Below are 19,779 nucleotides of genomic sequence, written 5' to 3' on the forward strand. Positions count from 1 at the left end.
AGACTGCAGTAAGCCGTGATGGTGCGACTACACTCCATCCCGGGTGACAGAGCAAGACCCTGTCTCAGAAAGGAAAAAAATATCAGAAAGGTTGGGAAAAAACATCCACTGCTATAGAGTAAAACCATGATTTCAATGGAACTTCAAGTGGAATTCAGATTTTAATTAGCCAGGAAACCAAATCAATGACTCTTTAGTTTATGAACACTTCACTATGAAATACAGTTTACCAGCAGTTACACAGATACTGCCATTATCTGCTGCCACTGTATTTTGTTTTGAACAACGTATTTTGTTTTTAAATTATACATGGGAAAATAACATAAAACAATACTGCTCTATAAGATACAAGGCACCTCTGAGACCTGGGACAAAAGAGGATGTGAATGCCAACTCCTAGTTTAAACAAAACAAATTAAACCATGGAAGTCCTAGAGGAAAATATGGGGAAACTTACTAACATTTACAATCTTCAAATGAGGCTTTCTAAGCAAGACACAAACCCGAAGTGATAACTAATATTTATAACCCTGTAGTGATATAAGACTGATAAATTTGCCACAGAGCTTAAAACTTCTGTGTGGAAAAAAATTAAAACCTAAGTCAAAATATCTGACTGACAAAGGGCTAATGTCCTTAACTTACAAAGAGCTTATATCATTCAATAAGAAAAATAATAACCACCCAATAGAAAAATGGGCAAAGCATATAACGAACAGATCTCAAAAAGGAAATAACAACAGCCAATAAACATGTAAAATGGTGTTCAAGCTCTCATAATTTAAAAAATGCAAATCAAAACTGAGAGATTTGTTTCACAGATCATACTGACAATCAGTAAGGTTTGATGAAACCCGAGGCTGACAAGGGTGAGATGGTGTAGAGGAACACACACATTGATGCAACCTTTTGTGGGGAGGCAATCTAGGAATATTTATCAGCACTTAAAATACATATAACCTTGGGGCAGCAATTTTACTGCAAGAAGTTTCCCCTATTGATATACCTGCAGAAGTAAAACAAATTACACATACACGAACCGTACTGTTTTTTATAATTAGTAAAAATTTGGAAACGTAAATATTCAGCAACAGGGAAAAGGTTACAAAATTTATGCATGCACAATGAACACTTTGCAACCAGTACAAAGAATCAAGGAGAATGTTTATGTTAATCTGAGTATTAATATCTCTGAATATAATACTAGGTAAGAAAATCAAGGTGCAAAATTATGGCTATAATGTGATCCCTTTGTGTAAATTTTTTTAAAGATGTATGATAATAATATGAACACAAAATTTAGGAAAATTACAAAAGTAGCTGTTAGGCCTGGTTTCCTTTGGCCACATACTATATATATATGTATTACTTTTGTTAAATGTCAGTATGGGCTAACTAGGCCATTTTCCTGTGTTCTTTTCCTTCAATAGACATGAATACATTTCAAAAACAGGTATCCACTATGGTAACTATACATAGGAGAAAATTTAAATCACCAGTGAACCTACTAATTGGAGTAAACACTATTAACCTTTACGGTGTATAGTTTTCCAGTCTTTTCTTGGCATATAAATATACTTTTAAAAGAGAAAAAACAAAACTAGGATTTTATATGGTCTTATATAATGTTTTTGTGTTTTTTTTAAACTTAGCATTATTTTAAAAGTAATTTCCCATAATTCTTTAATGGATACAGAATATTACAGTGCATGGCTACACTGTTTTTATAACCATGGCCCTATTGAATATTTAGTGTTTTTCTCCCTAATTTTCCACTATTATACATAATAAAATAATGTCTTCAGCCTTTTATAACATTCCTTTTCCTCAGAGGAAAAGGCAAGTACAGTAGAATCTATTCTCTCTTTTCTCTCTAAGGGAAGTTACGGACTTACCACAAGCTTTGTGAACCCAAACCACTAAAAGGTTTAATCAATGGAAAAAGTCTGGCCAGCAGCATGAGCCCATGGGCTCCACAGCACGGCCTGTGCCACGCCTTTCCCTGCACACCACCGCCACTGTGATGCCATCACTCCCCATTCACCTGCAGCTCCTTTTCCGTTCCCCACAGCCACCAGGACACGGATCGATTTCCTTCTTCCCTCTTTCGCAGTCATAGTGAAAACATTTCTTACCTAAAAGGCAAAATGTCTCATAAATATTGTACATTAAGAAAATCTGAAGGAGGGAACTGGAGGGAGCCCCCTTCCTTGCAGGCATACACGGTGAACAGGCACACACAGAGAACAGGCACACAATCCTCCAACTCCTGAGCACAAGTAACAGCCTTTTTCCAAACAAAACCTCCTCCTGGACTGTTTCCGGAAGAAAACAGAAATGAGACTTTCTCTTCATTTCACAGGCTTATGAGAAGGTTTAACTGAGAAAACCTTTAAAGGAATTTGACATTATACATCGCAATACACCCTAGCTTAATGAATGTATTACAAGAAGGAAAAAAGTTGCTGATCAAACTTTGATGTAATTTATCACTGATTGTAAGATGTATCCCAATGTCAGAGATGTTAAAATGTGAGGAAAATGTACACCTTAGAAATTATGATATGCAGTATATAGACATAACCAGCACAGGACTGGCCTCTACACTAAAGATTAACATATTTGGAAATACCTGCTTATTCTGTGTATTTTTTTCTGTGTATTTAAAAGGCCAGGAACAGCCGGGCACAGTGGCTCACGCCTGTAATCCCAGCACTTCGGGAGTCCGACGCGGGCGGATCACGAGGTCAGGAGATCGAGACCATCCTGGCTAACACGGTGAAACCCCATCTCAACTAAAAATACAAAAAATTAGCTGGGTGTGGTGGCAGGCACCTGTAGTCCCAGCTACTCGGGAGGCTGAGGCAGGAGAATGGCGTCAACCCGGGAGGTGGAGCTTGCAGTGAGCCGATACCACTGCACTCCAGACTGGCGACACAGCAAGACTCCGCCTCAAAAAAAAAAAAAAGCCAGGAACTATTGAACTGTTAACTAAACTGCTTACGTGGCAGCTGGCTCTCTGGTGCATAGCTGTCTCTTCCCGATAAAATGGGGTTAAAAGAAATGGGAGCTTGAATCCACCTCTGTGGATCTTATAGAAAATCACCCACATATATACGAATTCTTCAAAGAGATTAACTTCCAAAAGCTGTAAGTGGGAATACCAAAGACATAATATGTGTAAACATTTTAAATCCTACAATGCAATTGATATTGAGGAAACAATACATATATTCAGAGGCTCAATAACAAACTCAATAAATGATTATTCCACATGGTATTTAACACGAAGCATTCAGTGCCAGCTCAAAGGGAAGTTGACTATTTTAGAGAATGCTCCGGAAAGCGACTATAGTTTACCTGATACAGGCTTTAGTTTCAAGGGCCTGTGAACAACCCAGAGACCATTTCCCCATCAAGAACCAGACATGCACCACAACTCTTAAGCTTTCTACCTTGCCCAGGGCTCCCCGTAATCCCAGATCCCTGCACAGACTGCTAGATACAGCTGGTTTATAATTCAAACATAGACTCCCAATGCCACTTTAGCCTTAGGAAGGAGAAAATTTAAACCTCATCTCCAAATCCTGTAGTTAACAATACCACCTTATCATGAGACCTCAGTGGTAGCCCCCCGACAAAGAGGGTAGTAGTCAGAAGAGCCAGTATCAAGTAACTGAAATTAAAGTTGCATAATTTTCCTTACCCAGATCAGCTGTGTGTCAGAAATAGTCATGCATCCAAGGCCTTCCCTTACAGTTCCTCTTGCCCTGTCCCTGCCCCACCCACCCCAACCTCCCCAAAGGCTTAACCAGGTATTTAATTCTGCATGCCTACCTCAAGTATCCTGGTATCAAAATCCTCATATGTTTCTGTAGGGAGAAAAGAAACAGGGATACAGATGAAATGTGTGTACACAACTAACATGAAAGCATTTTCAACACAGGCACCATCACAGACCTTTCAGGGAGAAAGAATCTCAGTCTTTTGGTACCACTCTCAAGGCCATGCCCCAGTCGCCCGTCATCACTAGAGACTGCTCCACCAGTAAGTTCATAAACTCAGTCACTGATCTCCCTACCTGCACCTTCCTCCCCATCCATCTCTCATCAGCTCCTGGCCCCTCCAGACCCTGGATCCCTGCTCTCCCTTCTGCTTCCCTCCCTCTCACAGCCTCTCCCCCTAGGCCAAGACACCACAGTCCATCATTTCCGCCACACCTTGTGATGCCCTCAACCCCTTCACCCTTTGCTCTCTCCACCACACTAGCCAGGCCTGAATCCATGCAGCTCTCTGGCCACTCCTGACCTGCTGGGTGCTGCTGGAAAGAAGTCAAAGTATGCATACACAGGGCCCACTAAAAATCCACGAACCCCAATTCCGTCAAGTCCTCCCTGCTGCCAGCTGGCCTTTATGTCCTTTCGGTTAGGTCTCTCTCCGTTCACCACTGCAGCCATTTCAAAGACTCTCTACGTTCTTTTATTTTTTAAATATTTTTATCACAGACAATTTCAATCAAACAAAAATAGAACAGCAGAAAGCTTATGTATACATTAATCAGCTTCAACACGCATCAACTTACAGCCAATCTTCTTTCCTCTAAACTCTGCTCAACTCTCACTCCACTGGATAATTTTGAAGCCAGTTTCAGATACTCTACCTTTTCATAAAGAAATAATCTGGAGGCCATAATCATCAATGTCCCCATCTCACTCTCCGCAGATGATTCCGCCTCTTCCTTACAGACCAACTGCGGCCACATCACGCAACACCCCCACCTACCTTTCCACTACAACCCCACAGGCTCCCCTGATTCTGTGCCCTGCCCTTTCTTCTGTGAGCAGGTGAAGCCGCTTCTCCAGACTCTGGATCTGGGCTGTCATTACGGACTTGGTTCATGGATTTTGTTCTCTCCCTTCCATACCTTCATCCTCCTGACTGAAGCATTTTGATCAGTTCTAAGCATGTTCTTTGGAATCTCTCCCCTCCAGTTTCAACCTCTCCCCTCCTCTTTAAGCCAAACTTCTTAAGAAAGCAGCGAAACTCTTACCTATTTCCTCTTCTCCCACTCATTGACAAGAACACGTCTCTTGGATGATTTTTACTGCTTTACATACTCAAGGAGGGCTGGGGGAAACTTTTGTTTTCAAATTTGGCCTAAATATTTTCAATTTTTGCTTCATTTGTGCTTTTACAGGGTTAACATGACAACTATCTGCTTTGCTGATTTCTAGTACAGAAACAGCATTCCCAAGCCATGCTGCTCCACAGGTACCCCTGTGGCCACCTGTGTTTTGGAAACAATGTATCCTATAGGCAGCTCCTGTAGGTCCACAGTGCACATCCCCACATTTAAGGATCTGAGAAGGTACATGATAAATACCAGGAACCCAGTACTTTCTATCCTGTTAGTGGAATACTTCTGCACTCCACAAAATACAGTTGGGATATTGATGTGATACGTTATTTCAAAGATGTTCAAATCTTTTTTTGGAAAAAGGTAGTATAAACAGACAAGTAATAATACCATTTCAAGGAAATTCTAAACTACAAGTATTCTCTGTCACAAAGGCAAACAAAACCAGGAGTCTGCTACCTCCACTGGGACCAGGGTCAGGGGGGCCAAGACTGAGGCCTCCCCATGAGTTTCCACTCCATCCTCGCTCCCGTTTAACCTTCATCTTCTTCTTTCGTTCCCACTCTTCTCTCTGCTGGATAACGTCTGCCTCCACCTTCTCCTGCTCTTCCTTGCTTCTTTGGGCAATGGTCTGCACTGTTCCATTTTTCATAACAGGGACATTCAGTCCAGGCCATAGAAAACCATAACGCCCTGAAGGTTTAAAAATATAAATAATAATTTTTTTAAAGTACTCATTTTTCAAGTGTTAAAATGTCAGGCAATGCATCTACAGATAATGATGATACACTGTTCACTGGAGCTTAAGCTAACATTATTAACTTGGTAGGTCACTTGGCACAATCAAAATTTTAAATATACTTCATGGTATTACCTAGAGAAACACTCACATACAGGTACAAGGCATATGGATGCTTGGACAAGGACGTCCACTGAAACATTATTTGCAAAGGCAAGAAATGCAACTAATACAAATGTCCAGCAATTATGGACTGGTTAAATGAACCACAGCGTCTCCAGCATAGGAAACACTGCACTAAATCAAAAGAACAAGGTAACTCTTTAGGTTCTGATGTGGAATGATTTCCAAGACCTATTATTGAGTGAAAAAAGTAAACTGTAAGACAGCATGTACCATGTGATATAATCTAAATTTTTTTTAAAAAAGAAGATATCTATTTCTTTTTAGGTACTTATGTATAAATTAATAACAATTTAATAAATAATACCTTTTGTATTAATCTTTTTAGGTATTTATGTATAAATACCTAAAATTTAATACATAAATACCTTTTTAGGCATTTATGTATTAAAAAACTGAAGGAAACACACCAATATGAGGCCAGTGCTTTCCTTGAGGGAGACAATAGGATTGAAGAAGGTAGAAGAAGCATCCAGGGGGACTTCAGGTTTCTCTATAATCTACATTTTTCACTGAGAAAGTATACATACATGATTCTTTTAATTTAAAAAAAAAGTGTTAAAAAAAATAAGATATAAGTAATAAAGAAAAATATCCAAGTGGACATGCAATGCTGGAAGTGTGGTGCCAGGTGTTTTCTTTATCCCTAAAGGCTATTACTATCAAAGATGGTTTGTCAGCAAGCACAGTACAAGACGGGCTGATTGAAGCACACTACACTATTTTTACTCTTCCAAAAGCACGAGTATAAACAATCACATGTTCTAGGTGTCAACAAACTAAGGCCCACAGGCCAACTCAGTTCGTGACTTGTTTTTGTAAATGAAATTGTACTGGAACATAGTGATGCCTATTCGACTATGTGTTATCTGTGGCTGTTTCTGTGCTACAACAGCAGAGTTAAGCAGCTGCAAAACAGACTATGTAACTCACAAAGCCAAAAACATTTACTATCTTCCCTTTGCAGGGAATATTCGCCAACTCTCCATTTAGTCTCTATTTTATCACTAATTATAACCTCTTTGAGGGCAGGCACTATTATAGGAGATGACACCTAGGGACATTTAATGCTTGCTGAATGAATAAATCCATTTCTATGGGATTTTCCTCGCCCAGAATCCTGGGGCAATGAGTAAGTCACCTGGTTGAATTCTAAAACCATAGATCGTAGTGCCCTTCATAAGAAATGTTTTGATGCTTCTAGTTTGTAAAATATCTATAAAATCTGGCGTAAGAAACTTAAAAAGCACTTTAGCTATTTTTATAAATAAGTTTACCTTCACCAATGATCTGACCCCTGTTCAGATCCTTTCTTTTCTTCTTTTTAGTTCTTTTGCCTCTTCCTTTTTTTGCTCCAGCACCAGTCTCTGCTAAAGCGCCTTTCCACAGCTCATCTGCAGTCACTGTAATGAAACAGGGTTTCTTTTCTTAATTCTGTAGTTTTCAAGCAATGGTCTATGATCTCCTATTGAATAATAAGAGAAGTGGAGGTCAGCTTACAGCTTTACCCATGCATCACTGAGGTAATGAAAGAAAATTAAATCATCCTTTGCACACATCAGATGGTTACATTTGGAAAGCCCAAGAAGAGACAATTCTATTACTTTCCTCCACAAAACTCTCACTAAATATTTTATTTTTCCTTCTAACTGCTTAAAAGCCAGCATTCAAATCTCAGTTACTTACCAATAGGTTCGTTTCCCTGACATTTTATCAACCATGATATAGGTGTCTTCCCTGTCCTCTTGCCTCCATTATAACCACTAAGATAACTAATAACTATCCTTCCTAAGTTTTCTAGTCCAAACAAGAATCAACATTTCAATCTGAACCCATAAATATGGAACACAATCTATGGTTATAAAATCAACTGTTGGCCAGGTACAGTAGCTCATTCTTGTAATCCCAGAACTGTGGGAGACTGAGACAGGAGGATCACTTGAGGCCAGAGGTGGAGGCCGGACTGGACAACATAGTGAGATCCCATCTCTACTAAAACTTCAAATATTAGCCAGGTGTGGTGGCATCTGCCCATGGTCCCAGCTACTAGGGAGGCTGAGGTGGGAGGGTCGCTTGACCCCAGGAGTTTGAGGTTACTATAATCATGCCACTGCACTCCAGCCTTGGGGACAGAGTGAGACCCTGCCTTCAAAAAAATAATTGTTCCATTACCAATTTCTTTAATAAAGAATCGGAACCACAAAATGTTATAACAGTAAAAAACCTAAGACACATTTATAACTATACAACTGAAATACTAAACAAATTCTAGAAGATAAATGAGTACCTTCATTCTCTTATGAATGTTTAGAGTTTAAAACTTCTACCTACTTGCTTCCTGCAAGGTCTTACGCTGATCCTCCAGGTAGATAACACGAAAAGAGAAAAATGCTTTGGTTTATAATACTTTTAAATGCTTTATATCTGTATAGCATCCAATTTTTCAAAAACACACACATATATCACAGCTGGTCTTCGTAAGTGAGGCTCAGGGAAGTGAGATTCCACATCACATGTTGTTTTGGACATCCCTGATCAGAACAAAGGATTCAGCTCAACTTTAAGCCAACTCTCATTCACTTTAAAAGACCACAGGCTCAAAATAAAAGTACCAACCTCCAACCAAACTCTCACTAAGGATTTGATTTTTCTCCCTAAGTGCTAAAAAATGGTGGTACCTATAAACGCCACGGAAAACTTGAAAGTTCACTTGTAATGGAGGCATACTAAGAGGTCAATCAATCACAGAGTTTTCTTTCACTTAGAATCAGAACTCATAAATCACTCATTAAGATGAAAAGAGACTCAATTTTAAAAAGAACTTGACATTGAGACAAAAATGTAAAAAGACTGAATTAAGAGTTTAGCTCTTTTATATAATATAGTAAGAGGAAAATAAAATATCTAACTATATTTGAAAAAGACAGCAAGTCATTAGTCAATCTTTGAATGCCATTATGCTATTAAAAATGTTTTTAATCCTTTTTCAAATTATAAAATAGTTATTTTTAAAAATCGGGAAAATACAGAATGCAAAAATAATCATAATCCCATTACCACTGTTAGATAAGAATGTATATTCTGCCTTTTTCTTTATGCATGCATACATAGTATATATTTAAGCAGAATTATACCATATGCACATTTGTATCCTGTTTTTTTTTTATTTAATATTACATTGTGAGTCTTTTCCCATATTCTTAAATATTATTCATCAACATAATTTTGTAATGGCTGCAAGGTGAATTAAGTTCTTTCAATAGAGATTTTACTATTTTTACCTCAGGTCTAAGATTCTAAATAACCTAAAAGGCTAGTCAGAACACATCTAATATCATTTCAATTCTTTCTGTCATTTTTCCAGAAGGGTGCAGTTAGGTTAATATATACACCTATTAACTATCATAGTTATAAAAGATTAAGTTCATGTTTTGTTTTTTTTTGGAGATGGAGTCTCACTCTTGTCGCCCAGGATGGAGTGCAATGGCACGATCTCGGCTCACTGCAACCTCCGCCTCCCAGGTTCAAGAGATTCTCCTGCCTCAGTCTCCCAAGTAGCTGGGAATACAGGTGCCCGCCACCAAGCCCAGCTAATCTTTATATTTTTAGTAGAGACGGGGTTTCACCATATTGGTCAGACTGGTTTCCAACTCCTGACCCCAGGTAACCCGCCCACCTCAGCCTCCCAAAGTGCTAGCATTACAGGCATGAGTCACTGCACCCGGCCTCATGTTATATATATATCTACACACACATATACATAAATCCACTGTAGTGTCTAATCTTATACATGGAGTTATTTCCCTCTTAATCATGCTAAGTAACACAGATTGCTAATTTGAATCAAAGGGATTTAAACAGTGGATCCTCTACAGAAAACAGATAGGTTTATAAGTGTAAGATTCAATATTCATAGGAAATCATTTTTCAAAAAGTGTGTCCTTCTATTTCCTGGAGATTCAGAAATCAAAGACTATTTCCTACTGAAACAGCAAAAACTAGCCCCATGCTAGTTTCAACTGAGTTGGCCCCACTGGAGCAAATCTTACTATGACTTGGAGCCATAAACCCACATAAGTACTGAGTCAGGCCAGGCGCAGTGGCTTACGCCTGTAATCCCAGCACTTTGGGAGGCCGAGACAGGTGGATCACGGGGTCAGGAGATCGAGACCATCCTGGCTAACACGGTGAAACCCCATCTCTACTAAAAATACAAAAAAATTAGCCGGGCGTGGTGGTGGGTGCCTGTAGTCCCAGCTACTCGGGAGGCTGAGGAGGGAGAATGGCATGAACCTAGGAGGTGGAGCTTGCAGTGAGCCGAGATTGTGCCACTGCACTCCAGCCTGGGTGACAGAGGGAGACTCCGTCTCAATAAAAAAAAAAAAAAAAAAAAGTACTGAGTCATGTCACTGAGGAAGAAGAGGAAGAACACCAGTGAATGAAGAGAGTCCGAGGCAGGGGTGGGACAACCGTGAAGGATGAGGTCTTGGAGAGTAAGGCCACCTCTAGAACAAGTCTTTTTAGAACAGGGAAAGCTCGATTAAAAAATAAAAATTCCCAGCCAGGTGCAGTGGCTCACACCTGTAATCCCAGCACTTTGGGAGGCCGAGGCAGGTGGATCACAAGGTCAGAAGATCGAGACCATCCTGGCTAACACGGTGAAACCCCGTCTCTACTAAAAATACAAAAAATTAGCTGGGCGTGGTGGCACGCACCTATAGTCCCAGCTACTCAGGAGGCTGAGGCAGGAGAATCGCTTGAACCCAGGAGGCGGAGGTGGCAGTGAGTCGAGATCACGCCACTGCATTCCAGCCTGGGCGACAAGAGCAAGACTCCGTCTCAAAAATAAATAAATAAATAAAAATAAATAAAAATTCCCAAGGCTTGTAAATCTGATATACCCACTAAAGTACAAAGTCAACTCTTAGAAAAAACTGGGGCTATGGACACCAAGAGGAGAGACTAATGGCCCCAACTCTATCCATCTCTCTTCTCTCTATCCATCCATCTACCCCAACTACAGATACAGCTGAATCTGTAGTTGCAACTAAGCCTATGTTGCTTAATCCTCCACCAAGTCTTTTCTGTGTTGTTGCTACACAAATGACCTAGTTACTAGGAGACTTCCAAATTAAAGTGAGCTGTATCCATACAATGAAATACTCTATGGTCATAACGTCGCACTGCAGAAGTCCACGGAAAAATGCAATATATTACATTAAAAAAAGCAGAAGGCCAGGCACGGTGGCTCACACCTGTAATCCCAGCACTTTGGGAGGCTAAGGCAGGTGGAACACAAGGTCAAGAGATCGAGACCATCGTGGCCAACATGGTGGAACCCTGTCTCTACTAAAAATACAAGTATTAGCTGGGTGTGGTGGCACGCCCCTGTAGCCCCAGCTACCCGGGAGGCTGAGGCAGGAGAATCGCTCAAGCCAGGGAGACGGAGGTTGCGGTGAGCCGAGATGGCACTACTGTACTCCGGCCTGGTGACAGAGCGAGACTCCATCTCCCAAAAAAAAAACAAAAGGCAGCAAACTCAGTATTTCATAGTAGGAATACAGGTGATTATCTCTTTTCTATTTTTCTGTATTTACCAAATATTCTAAACTAATCATGAATTGCCTTTATAATCCTAATTTCTTTTTTTTTTCTTTTGGAGACAGAGTCTCGCTCTGTCGCCCAGGCTGGAGTGCAGTGGCACGATCTCAGCTCACTGCAAGCTCCGCCTCCCAGGTTCACGCCATTCTCCTGCCTCAGCCTCCCAAGTAGCTGGGACTACCTGGGACTACAGGCGCCCGCCACCATGCCTGGCTAATTTTGTTTTTGTATTTTTAATAGAGGGTTAATATTTAACCCTCTATTAAATATAGCCTCTATTAAGACCTCTATCTCCACGATGGTCTCGATCTCTTGACCTTGTGTTCCACCTGCCTTAGCCTCCCAAAGTGCTGGGATTACAGGTGTGAGCCACCGTGCCTGGCCTTCTGCTTTTTTTAATGTAATATATTGCATTTTTCCGTGGACTTCTGCAGTGCGACGTTATGACCATAGAGTATTTCATTGTATGGATACAGCTCACTTTAATTTGGAAGTCTCCTAGTAACTAGGTCATTTGTGTAGCAACAACACAGAAAAGACTTGGTGGAGGATTAAGCAACATAGGCTTAGTTGCAACTACAGATTCAGCTGTATCTGTAGTTGGGGTAGATGGATGGATAGAGAGAAGAGAGATGGATAGAGTTGGGGCCATTAGTCTCTCCTCTTGGTGTCCATAGCCCCAGTTTTTTCTAATAGAGGCTATATTTAATAGAGGGTTTATTTTTTGTATATTTAATAGAGGGGTTTTGTATATTTAATAGAGGGGTTTCACTGTGTTAGCCAGGATGGTCTTGATCTCCTGACCTTGTGATCCACCCGCCTCGGCCTCCCAAAGTGCTGGGATTATAGGCATGAGCCACCGCGCCCAGCCAATCCTAATTTCTTTTAATCTGCCTAATGCTGAGTTTGAAATTCAATCTCCATTTATTACCTGACAAGCTAGTCTCAGTTCAGATTAGACTCTTTTAAATGCTATCACAAATAAGAGTAGTATTAGTGAACAATATCTCTTTACAATTAACTTTTTCCAATTAGATGTCCTGTCTCCTCAACTAAGGCACGAATGAAAACTGAGTATATTCTTGTGTGAATCTAAGTCAGCAAGAGATATGGGCCATGATTCAATACCCTTCAGGCCTCAGGTGCCCCAAACGAGGGGACTAAAGCAAACTAGTACTCCCCAGAATACAACTGGTAGCATGTGAGATAATTCTAGGATGTACATCAAGGAACATTTTCATTTTAACAGTACATTGTAAACTAATCACTAAAATCTTAATTCATGTAAAAAAGAAGAAAAATTCAGATACAAGAAATCCTTTTCCTGTTTCAAGAAACAGGAAGTTTGTGGCCATTCTACATACATTTAGTGAAGAAACTATATGGTCTATACTGCTGGCTCATCAGGTGACTGGGAGAAGAAATACAGCATTGTGTCTGCAGTGCACGGCTCAAGCTGGCGTACGGATGGGTGTCTCTGGTTCCCAGTGATGACAAATGGCCTGTAGGCAGATGGGTTAAACTTTGAGTTAGATGTTTCACAGCTGTGGAAAAACACTGCTAGCATCAAATAATCATTACTAACAAAAATAAGTCACTAAAATCCTGAACTTTTAAGAATCAGATTTTTAGGACAGTCTTTCTTTTAAAAATAAAACTTTTGACCAATAACAACCTAAATGCCCAGCCTAGCTGGGAAAGTTATAGTTGATCCGCACAATGGGGGCAGCTGGGTAAAGAAAGAAGTAGATTTGTCCATACCGCGGTTTCAGCACTGCTTTCGCTAACCTAGGTCAGCAGTCTACTCTGGGCAATTGGCACCCTCTGCTGTAAACAGCCAGCAACATATTGCTGTGGAAAGACCTGCAACTGGCCAGGTCAGAAGAGCAAGGTGCAGGAGAGCATGTACACTATCCTACTCTTCATGTTAAAAAACAAGGAGCGGGTGTGAATGCATTTTATAGACTAACCCAGAAGTATGTAAGAACCTGGAAACAACGGTTGCCTCTGGGGAAGAAATCTGATACATTTAAAACTGGGTATGAGGGACTTGCTTTTTTGTGTTTTTTGGAATTGTTATCATCAAGCGCACATACTACTTAAAAAGTTTTTAAACATCCATGTCTTAGAGGCAGCATCTAATCAATTCATGGAGGGTAAAGTTCTGTGAGGAAGAGCGGAGATTGAGAATTGGTGGATGTGAAGAAATGGGAACACTGCTAACAAAAACAGTGTACACACTCTTAAGCTCTGCATTTCAACAGAGAAACTAGTGACTCCAAGAGAAGTGATGAAGGGAATTAAAACAACCCTTGAGAAAAAAAAAAAAAAAGATTTAAGAATATTAGGCTTGAAAAATAGAAAACCAAACAGTGACAACAACAGCTATTTTCAAGTCTATGTGAAGTTATGAAGAAGATGGTAACAGCTGCTTTATGGCCACAGAGGGCCATACACCAGCAATGATCTTACGTGGCAATAACAAGTAGTATTAAATGGTTACAGTAGGCTATCGAAATATCTCCATTGCATATAGACACTGAAAAATAAAGGAATAATCTCCTTTTAATTAAATTAGATGATCTTTAAAATCATTTAAATATCTAATTTAATTAAAAGGAGGTTATTCCTCTTTTAATTTAAATGATCTAATTAAATTAATTATTTAATCCAATCCTTTCATTTTACAAAACAAACTTAGGCCTATGAGGTTAGGGACTTGCCAAAAGTCACAAGACTAGTTAGTAGGTGGGATTTAAACACTAATTCTAATTCCAGATGAGTTACTCAACTGCACAGAGGCAGACAGATGACACACTGAGTTCCCTCTTAGCTCACTTAATGAATTAGTCAATAAAAAGTAGATAGGAAATACTGGCTTTTCATTTTTAAATTCAGGACTTCATCATTCTAAATTCCATCATGCAGCATACACTTTAGCTTTAGCTTTTCTTGTATGCTCCTTTTCTTTTTTTTTTTGAGATGGAGTTCTGCTCTTGTCACCCAAGCTGGACTGCAATGGCGCGATGTCAGCTCACTGCAACCTCCACCTCCCAGGTTCAGCAATTCTCCTGCCTCAGCCTCCCAAGTAGCTGGGATTACAGGTGCCCGCCACCACACCCAGCTAATTTTTGTATTTTTAGTAGAGACAGGGTTTCACCATGTTGGCCAGGCTGGTCGCAAACTCCTGACCTCGTGATCCACCCGCCTTGGCCTCCCAAAGTGCTGGGATTACAGCCATAAGCCATCGCGCCTGGCCAGCTCTTTAATTTTCAACAAAATATCTTATTTAATATTAAGTTACTTATATTAATATTAAGTTACTTATATTAATATTAAATAAGATATTAATCTTGTACTGTTTAGTATTGCAATCTCTGATATACTTCAAAAAGTGTAAAATCATTACTAATAAATTTAGAATTCTTTTTTTTTTTTTTTTTTTGAGACAGAGTCTCGCTCTGTCACCCAGGCTGGAGTGCAGTGGCGCGATCTCGGCTCACTGCAAGCTCCGCCTCCCGGGTTCACGCCATTCTCCTGCCTCAGCCTCTCCGAGTAGCTGGGACTACAGGCGCCCGCCACCACGTCCGGCTAATTTTTTTTTTTATTTTTAGTAGAGATGGGGTTTCACTGTGGTCTCGATCTCCTGACCTCGTGATCCACCCGCCTCGGCCTCCCAAAGTGCTGGGATTACAAGCGTGAGCCACCGCGCCTGGCCTAGAATTCTTTAACTTTTTTTGAAAGCCTGAAATACTTCTCCTATCTAATAATGTACCTTAAAAGGTCCAACTGTCAAAAGCAGAAAGAAATTGACTTTAGAGTTGAGAAACAGTCACTTAAAATACACTGTTACAACTAACTTTGTTTAAAACGTGTTATAATTTTTATAACAGGAGATGGCATCAGCTTATGCTAAACTACTCAGTTACAGATTATCAATGATCAATTACCAGTTTTAGTTTTATTCTTATTCTCTGAATTATTATTAATTCCAGACCATGAAGTCCCCATCTCAGGAAACAATTGCCCTGGAATCCAAAATGGGCCAAGCCCAAAATGCACCCTCCTGTGGCTCAAGTCAAAGACATGCAGAGTCCTTTGGGAGGCCAAGGCAGGTGGCTCATTTGAGGTCAGGAGTTAGAGGCCAGCCTGGCCAACATGGTGAAACCCCATCTCTACTAAAAATACAAAAATTAGCTGGGTGTGGTGGCGCATGCCTGTAATGCCTATAATCCAAGCACTTTGGGAGGCCGATAAGGGTGGATCACTTGAGGTCAGGAGTTCGAGACCAGCCTAGCCAACATAGTGAAACTCCGTCTCTACAAAAAATACAAAAATTAGCTGGGTGTGGTGGCACATGCCTGTAGTCCCAGCTACTCGGGAGGCTGAGGCAGGAGAATCGCTTGAACCCAGGAGGGAGAGGCTGCAGTGAGCCAAGATCAAGCTACTGCACTCCAGCCTGGGCAACAGAGCAAGACTCCATCTCAAAAAGAAAAAAAAAAAAAAGAAACATAGCCTGACCTCGAGGAGGGTTTTGTTTCTGCATTTACAGTTTTCACCATGATGAACTTCTTCCTCCTAATTCAAATCTCATCTATTAAATCAAACCAGCTGATCAGTGATGTGTTTGAGAGATTTTAGAAAATTATTGCTATTTGTCTGACCAATCTATTGCAGCATTTAGAAAAATACTGTAACAGGTACTAAGGAAACTGTTGTAAGAAAAAGAAAACGTAATGATAGAATTCTACTTAACTCAGCTGTAAATATATACACAAACTTAATAATAAAAACACTGACCAGAGATTCATCAAAATTGTGCTTATAACTATGTTGGAGAAGGCAGGGACAATGAAGAGTTAAATTTTCAATTAACATAACAATTGATAAATTGAAAATTTAACTCTTCTTTGTCCCTGCTCTAAGCCTAATACACAGAAACTACTCCGTAATTGTTATTTAGTTACTATTTTGTAAAGCCTTGAACTATAACAATTGCAATCATAAGAAATCTGAAAATACTCTTCAGATCCTATGTAATCGCATCATAAAGAATGTGATTATTGCAGTAAGACTAACCAGGCTAAAAAATGAAAAAAGAAAAGAGAGAAAAGAAAAAAGCAGGTGATTACTTATATTTTTTAAAACTACAGAAACTACTCCGACATTAGATCTTATGAGAAAAGGTAGTAGCATTAATGAATCTCACCATTGCTGAGAACACTCTTCCATGCCAAAATGGAAGCTGCTGGTAAGGTGTTTAGGGAATGCTGCCTCCTCAATAAATGACCTGCAAATTGGAAAAAAAAAAATTTAAGATACATTTCTACATGAAAAGGAACATTTTAAACAGTAACACCCACAAAATTTATCTATAGAATAAAGAACCAAGACAAGGGAGTAAGTAATTTCTGGGCTCCAGGACAACTTGTCAAGTAGCTGACACCATACCTCAACTTCTCCCTTCACCCTCACATCCAACCAGTTACCAAGCCCTTCAGTCTCCTCAAAAATCAATCCACCTGCCAGCTGCACCTTTTCCTGTGGCCTCAATGCCCCTTCTTTGCTCAAGCCTTATCACCACTCAGCCACAGAGTGACAAGTTTCCTAGCAGTTTCCCAATTTCAATCTCTCCCCCTCTGCTTCATGGCTTTTCTAAAATAACAGGTCTGGTCACTTCACAGCTCTGACAGATTATTCTCTGGCTCCCTACTATCTTCAGAACAAAGTCAAAACTCCTCAGCATGGCCTACAGGCCTGCCACATGGCCCCAAGCTTCCACACCAGCCTGCTGCCCCAACTTTCTCTCCTCCACCTTCCCTCTGGCCATGCCAGACTTGTAGTCAGTCTTGAACCTACTGTGCTCTCGCATACTTCTGTGTCTCTGCAAGGTTCTCTGTTTGTCTGAAACATCACCTCTTAGTGAAGCCTCCCTGATCCTACAATGTTCCCCCTTCCCTCTGGAACCCCCGCAGCACCACGCTGACTGTACTGTGTACCCCATTACACAGTGTGATACTCCAGAACAGGCTCTGACACAGCATTTATGGGCAAGTGATTTTTGACAAGGGTATCAAGACCATTCAATGAGGAAAGAATCATGTTTTCAACAAGTGGTGCTGGGACAACTGGATATCAACACGTAAAAGAATGAAGTTGGCACCCTACCTCACACCATATACAAAAATTAATTCAAAATGGACCAAAGACTTATAGGTAAGAGCTAAAACGATGAAACTTAGAAGAAAACATAGGGATAAATCATCATGACCTTGGATTTTGCAATGGCTTCTTAGATGAGACACCAAAAGCACAGCAACAAAAAGAAAAAAAATAGATAAATGAGACTTCATCCAAATTTAAAACTTGTGGCTTCAAAAATACTACCAAGAAAGTGAAAAGACACACAGAATGGGACAAAAATTTTGCAAATCATATATCTGATATAAGGGTCTTGCACCTAAAAAACATAAAGAATACCTACAATTCAACAATAAAAAGACAACCCAATATAAAAGTGGGCAACATATTTGAATAGCTATTTCTCAAAAAAAAAAAACAAAACAAAAGAAAACATATACAAATGGCCATTAGCACATGATAATATGCTTCTTATTCATGAGGGAAATGCAAATCAAAACCACAAACTGATACCACTTCACATCCCCTGGGCTGGCCAGGTAAGGAGGCTCATGTCTGTAATCTCAGCACTTTGGAAGACTCAGGCGGGAGGACTGCTTGAGCCCAGGAGTTCAAAACCAGCCTGGTCAACATTGCGAAACCCTGTCTCTACAAATTTTTTTTTTTAATTAGCCAGGCATGATGGCACACACCTGTAGTTCCAACTACACAGGAGGCTGAAGTGGGAGGGTCACCCGAGCCCAGAAGGTTGAAGCTGCAGTGAGCTGCAACTGTGCCACTGCACTTCTACCTGGGCAATGGGACAAGACCCTGTCTCAAAAAAAAAACAAAAACCCACATCCACTAAGATGGCTATAGTCAAAAAGATAGACATTAAGTGCTGGCAAGGAAGTAGAGAAATTGGAAGCCTCATATACTGCTGGTGGGAATGTAAAATGGTGCAGCTTTGGAGAACAGTTTGGCAGTTCCTTGACACCCAAACACATATGTCACATGTATGGCTCACACCTATAATCCCAGCACTTTGGGAGGCCAAGGCGGGAGGACTGCCTGCGCCCAGGAGTTAGAGACCAGCCTCGGCAACATAGTGAGACCCACTCTACAAAAAATAAAGAAAAACTAGCCGGGCATGGTGGCATGCACCTGTAGTCCCAACCACTCGGGTAGCTGAGGTGGGAGGATGGATTAAGCCCAGGAGATGGAGGCTGCAGTGAGCCGTGATTGTGCCAATGCACTCCAGCCAGGGCGACAGAAGGGGGTTAAAAAAGAAACATTAAACACAGTTTCCATATGACCTAGCAATTACAACCCTAAGTATATACCCAACAGAAATAAAAATATACTTACAAAAACATCGCATACAAATGTTTCTAGCAAAATAGGCCTAAGAGCCAAGAGGTGGAAACAACCCAAATGTTCAACTGATAAGCAGATAAACAAAATGTGGTATTCATACAATAGAATATTATTCAGCCATAAAGGATGAAGTGCTGGTACATGCTACAAGGATGAACCTTTACAACATTATGCTAAATGAAAGAAGCCAGTCACAAAAGACTACATATTACATGATTCTACTTATATGGAATGTCCAGAACAGGCAAGCTACAGAGAGAAACAGGGAAAGTACATCAGTGGTTGTGCTGGAGGCCAATGGGAAGCTGGGAAGTAACAGCTAAAAGGTACAGGTTTTCTTTTTATAGTGATTATAATGTTGGCTGCATTGCTCTGGTGATATACTAAAAACCACTGAAATGTACACTTTAAACGGATTAATTGTATGGTATGTGAATTATGTCTCAACAAGGAAACTGTTACCAAAAACAAAAAACAGGCTTTGGAGCCAGGTGATATGGGTGCAAAAACCTGATGTCCACCTAGCCTAACCTTAAGCAAGTTTCTGAATCTGTGTGCCTTAACTCCCTCATCTGTAAAATGGGAATAGCAGTATATACCTCACGAAGATAAGGTGAGGAAA

At 40.3% G+C, this 19,779-nt stretch overlaps 1 protein-coding gene across 2 annotated transcripts in view; it reads right to left on the reverse strand.

Moving 5' to 3' along the window:
* The window catches only part of MRPS5 (mitochondrial ribosomal protein S5), a 37,163-nt gene that overhangs the window by 16,120 nt on the left and 1,264 nt on the right, over window positions 1-19,779 (reverse strand). The window contains exons 2-7 of one of the 2 annotated variants that reach the window (XM_054472736.2): window positions 16,870-16,950; window positions 13,025-13,162; window positions 7,337-7,462; window positions 5,597-5,830; window positions 3,838-3,872; window positions 2,045-2,135 (exon numbers count right to left, since the gene is read on the reverse strand). In XM_054472736.2, coding sequence (XP_054328711.1) covers window positions 2,045-2,135; window positions 3,838-3,872; window positions 5,597-5,830; window positions 7,337-7,462; window positions 13,025-13,162; window positions 16,870-16,950 — 705 coding nt within the window. Of the gene's footprint in view, window positions 1-2,044; window positions 2,136-3,837; window positions 3,873-5,596; window positions 5,831-7,336; window positions 7,463-13,024; window positions 13,163-16,869; window positions 16,951-19,779 lie in introns of those variants that run through there. The other variant, XM_054472743.2, reaches the window with a different exon arrangement.

This window comes from Pongo pygmaeus, chromosome 12, assembly GCF_028885625.2.
Source record: "Pongo pygmaeus isolate AG05252 chromosome 12, NHGRI_mPonPyg2-v2.0_pri, whole genome shotgun sequence".
In the NCBI taxonomy this organism is placed as follows: Eukaryota; Metazoa; Chordata; class Mammalia; order Primates; family Hominidae; genus Pongo; species Pongo pygmaeus.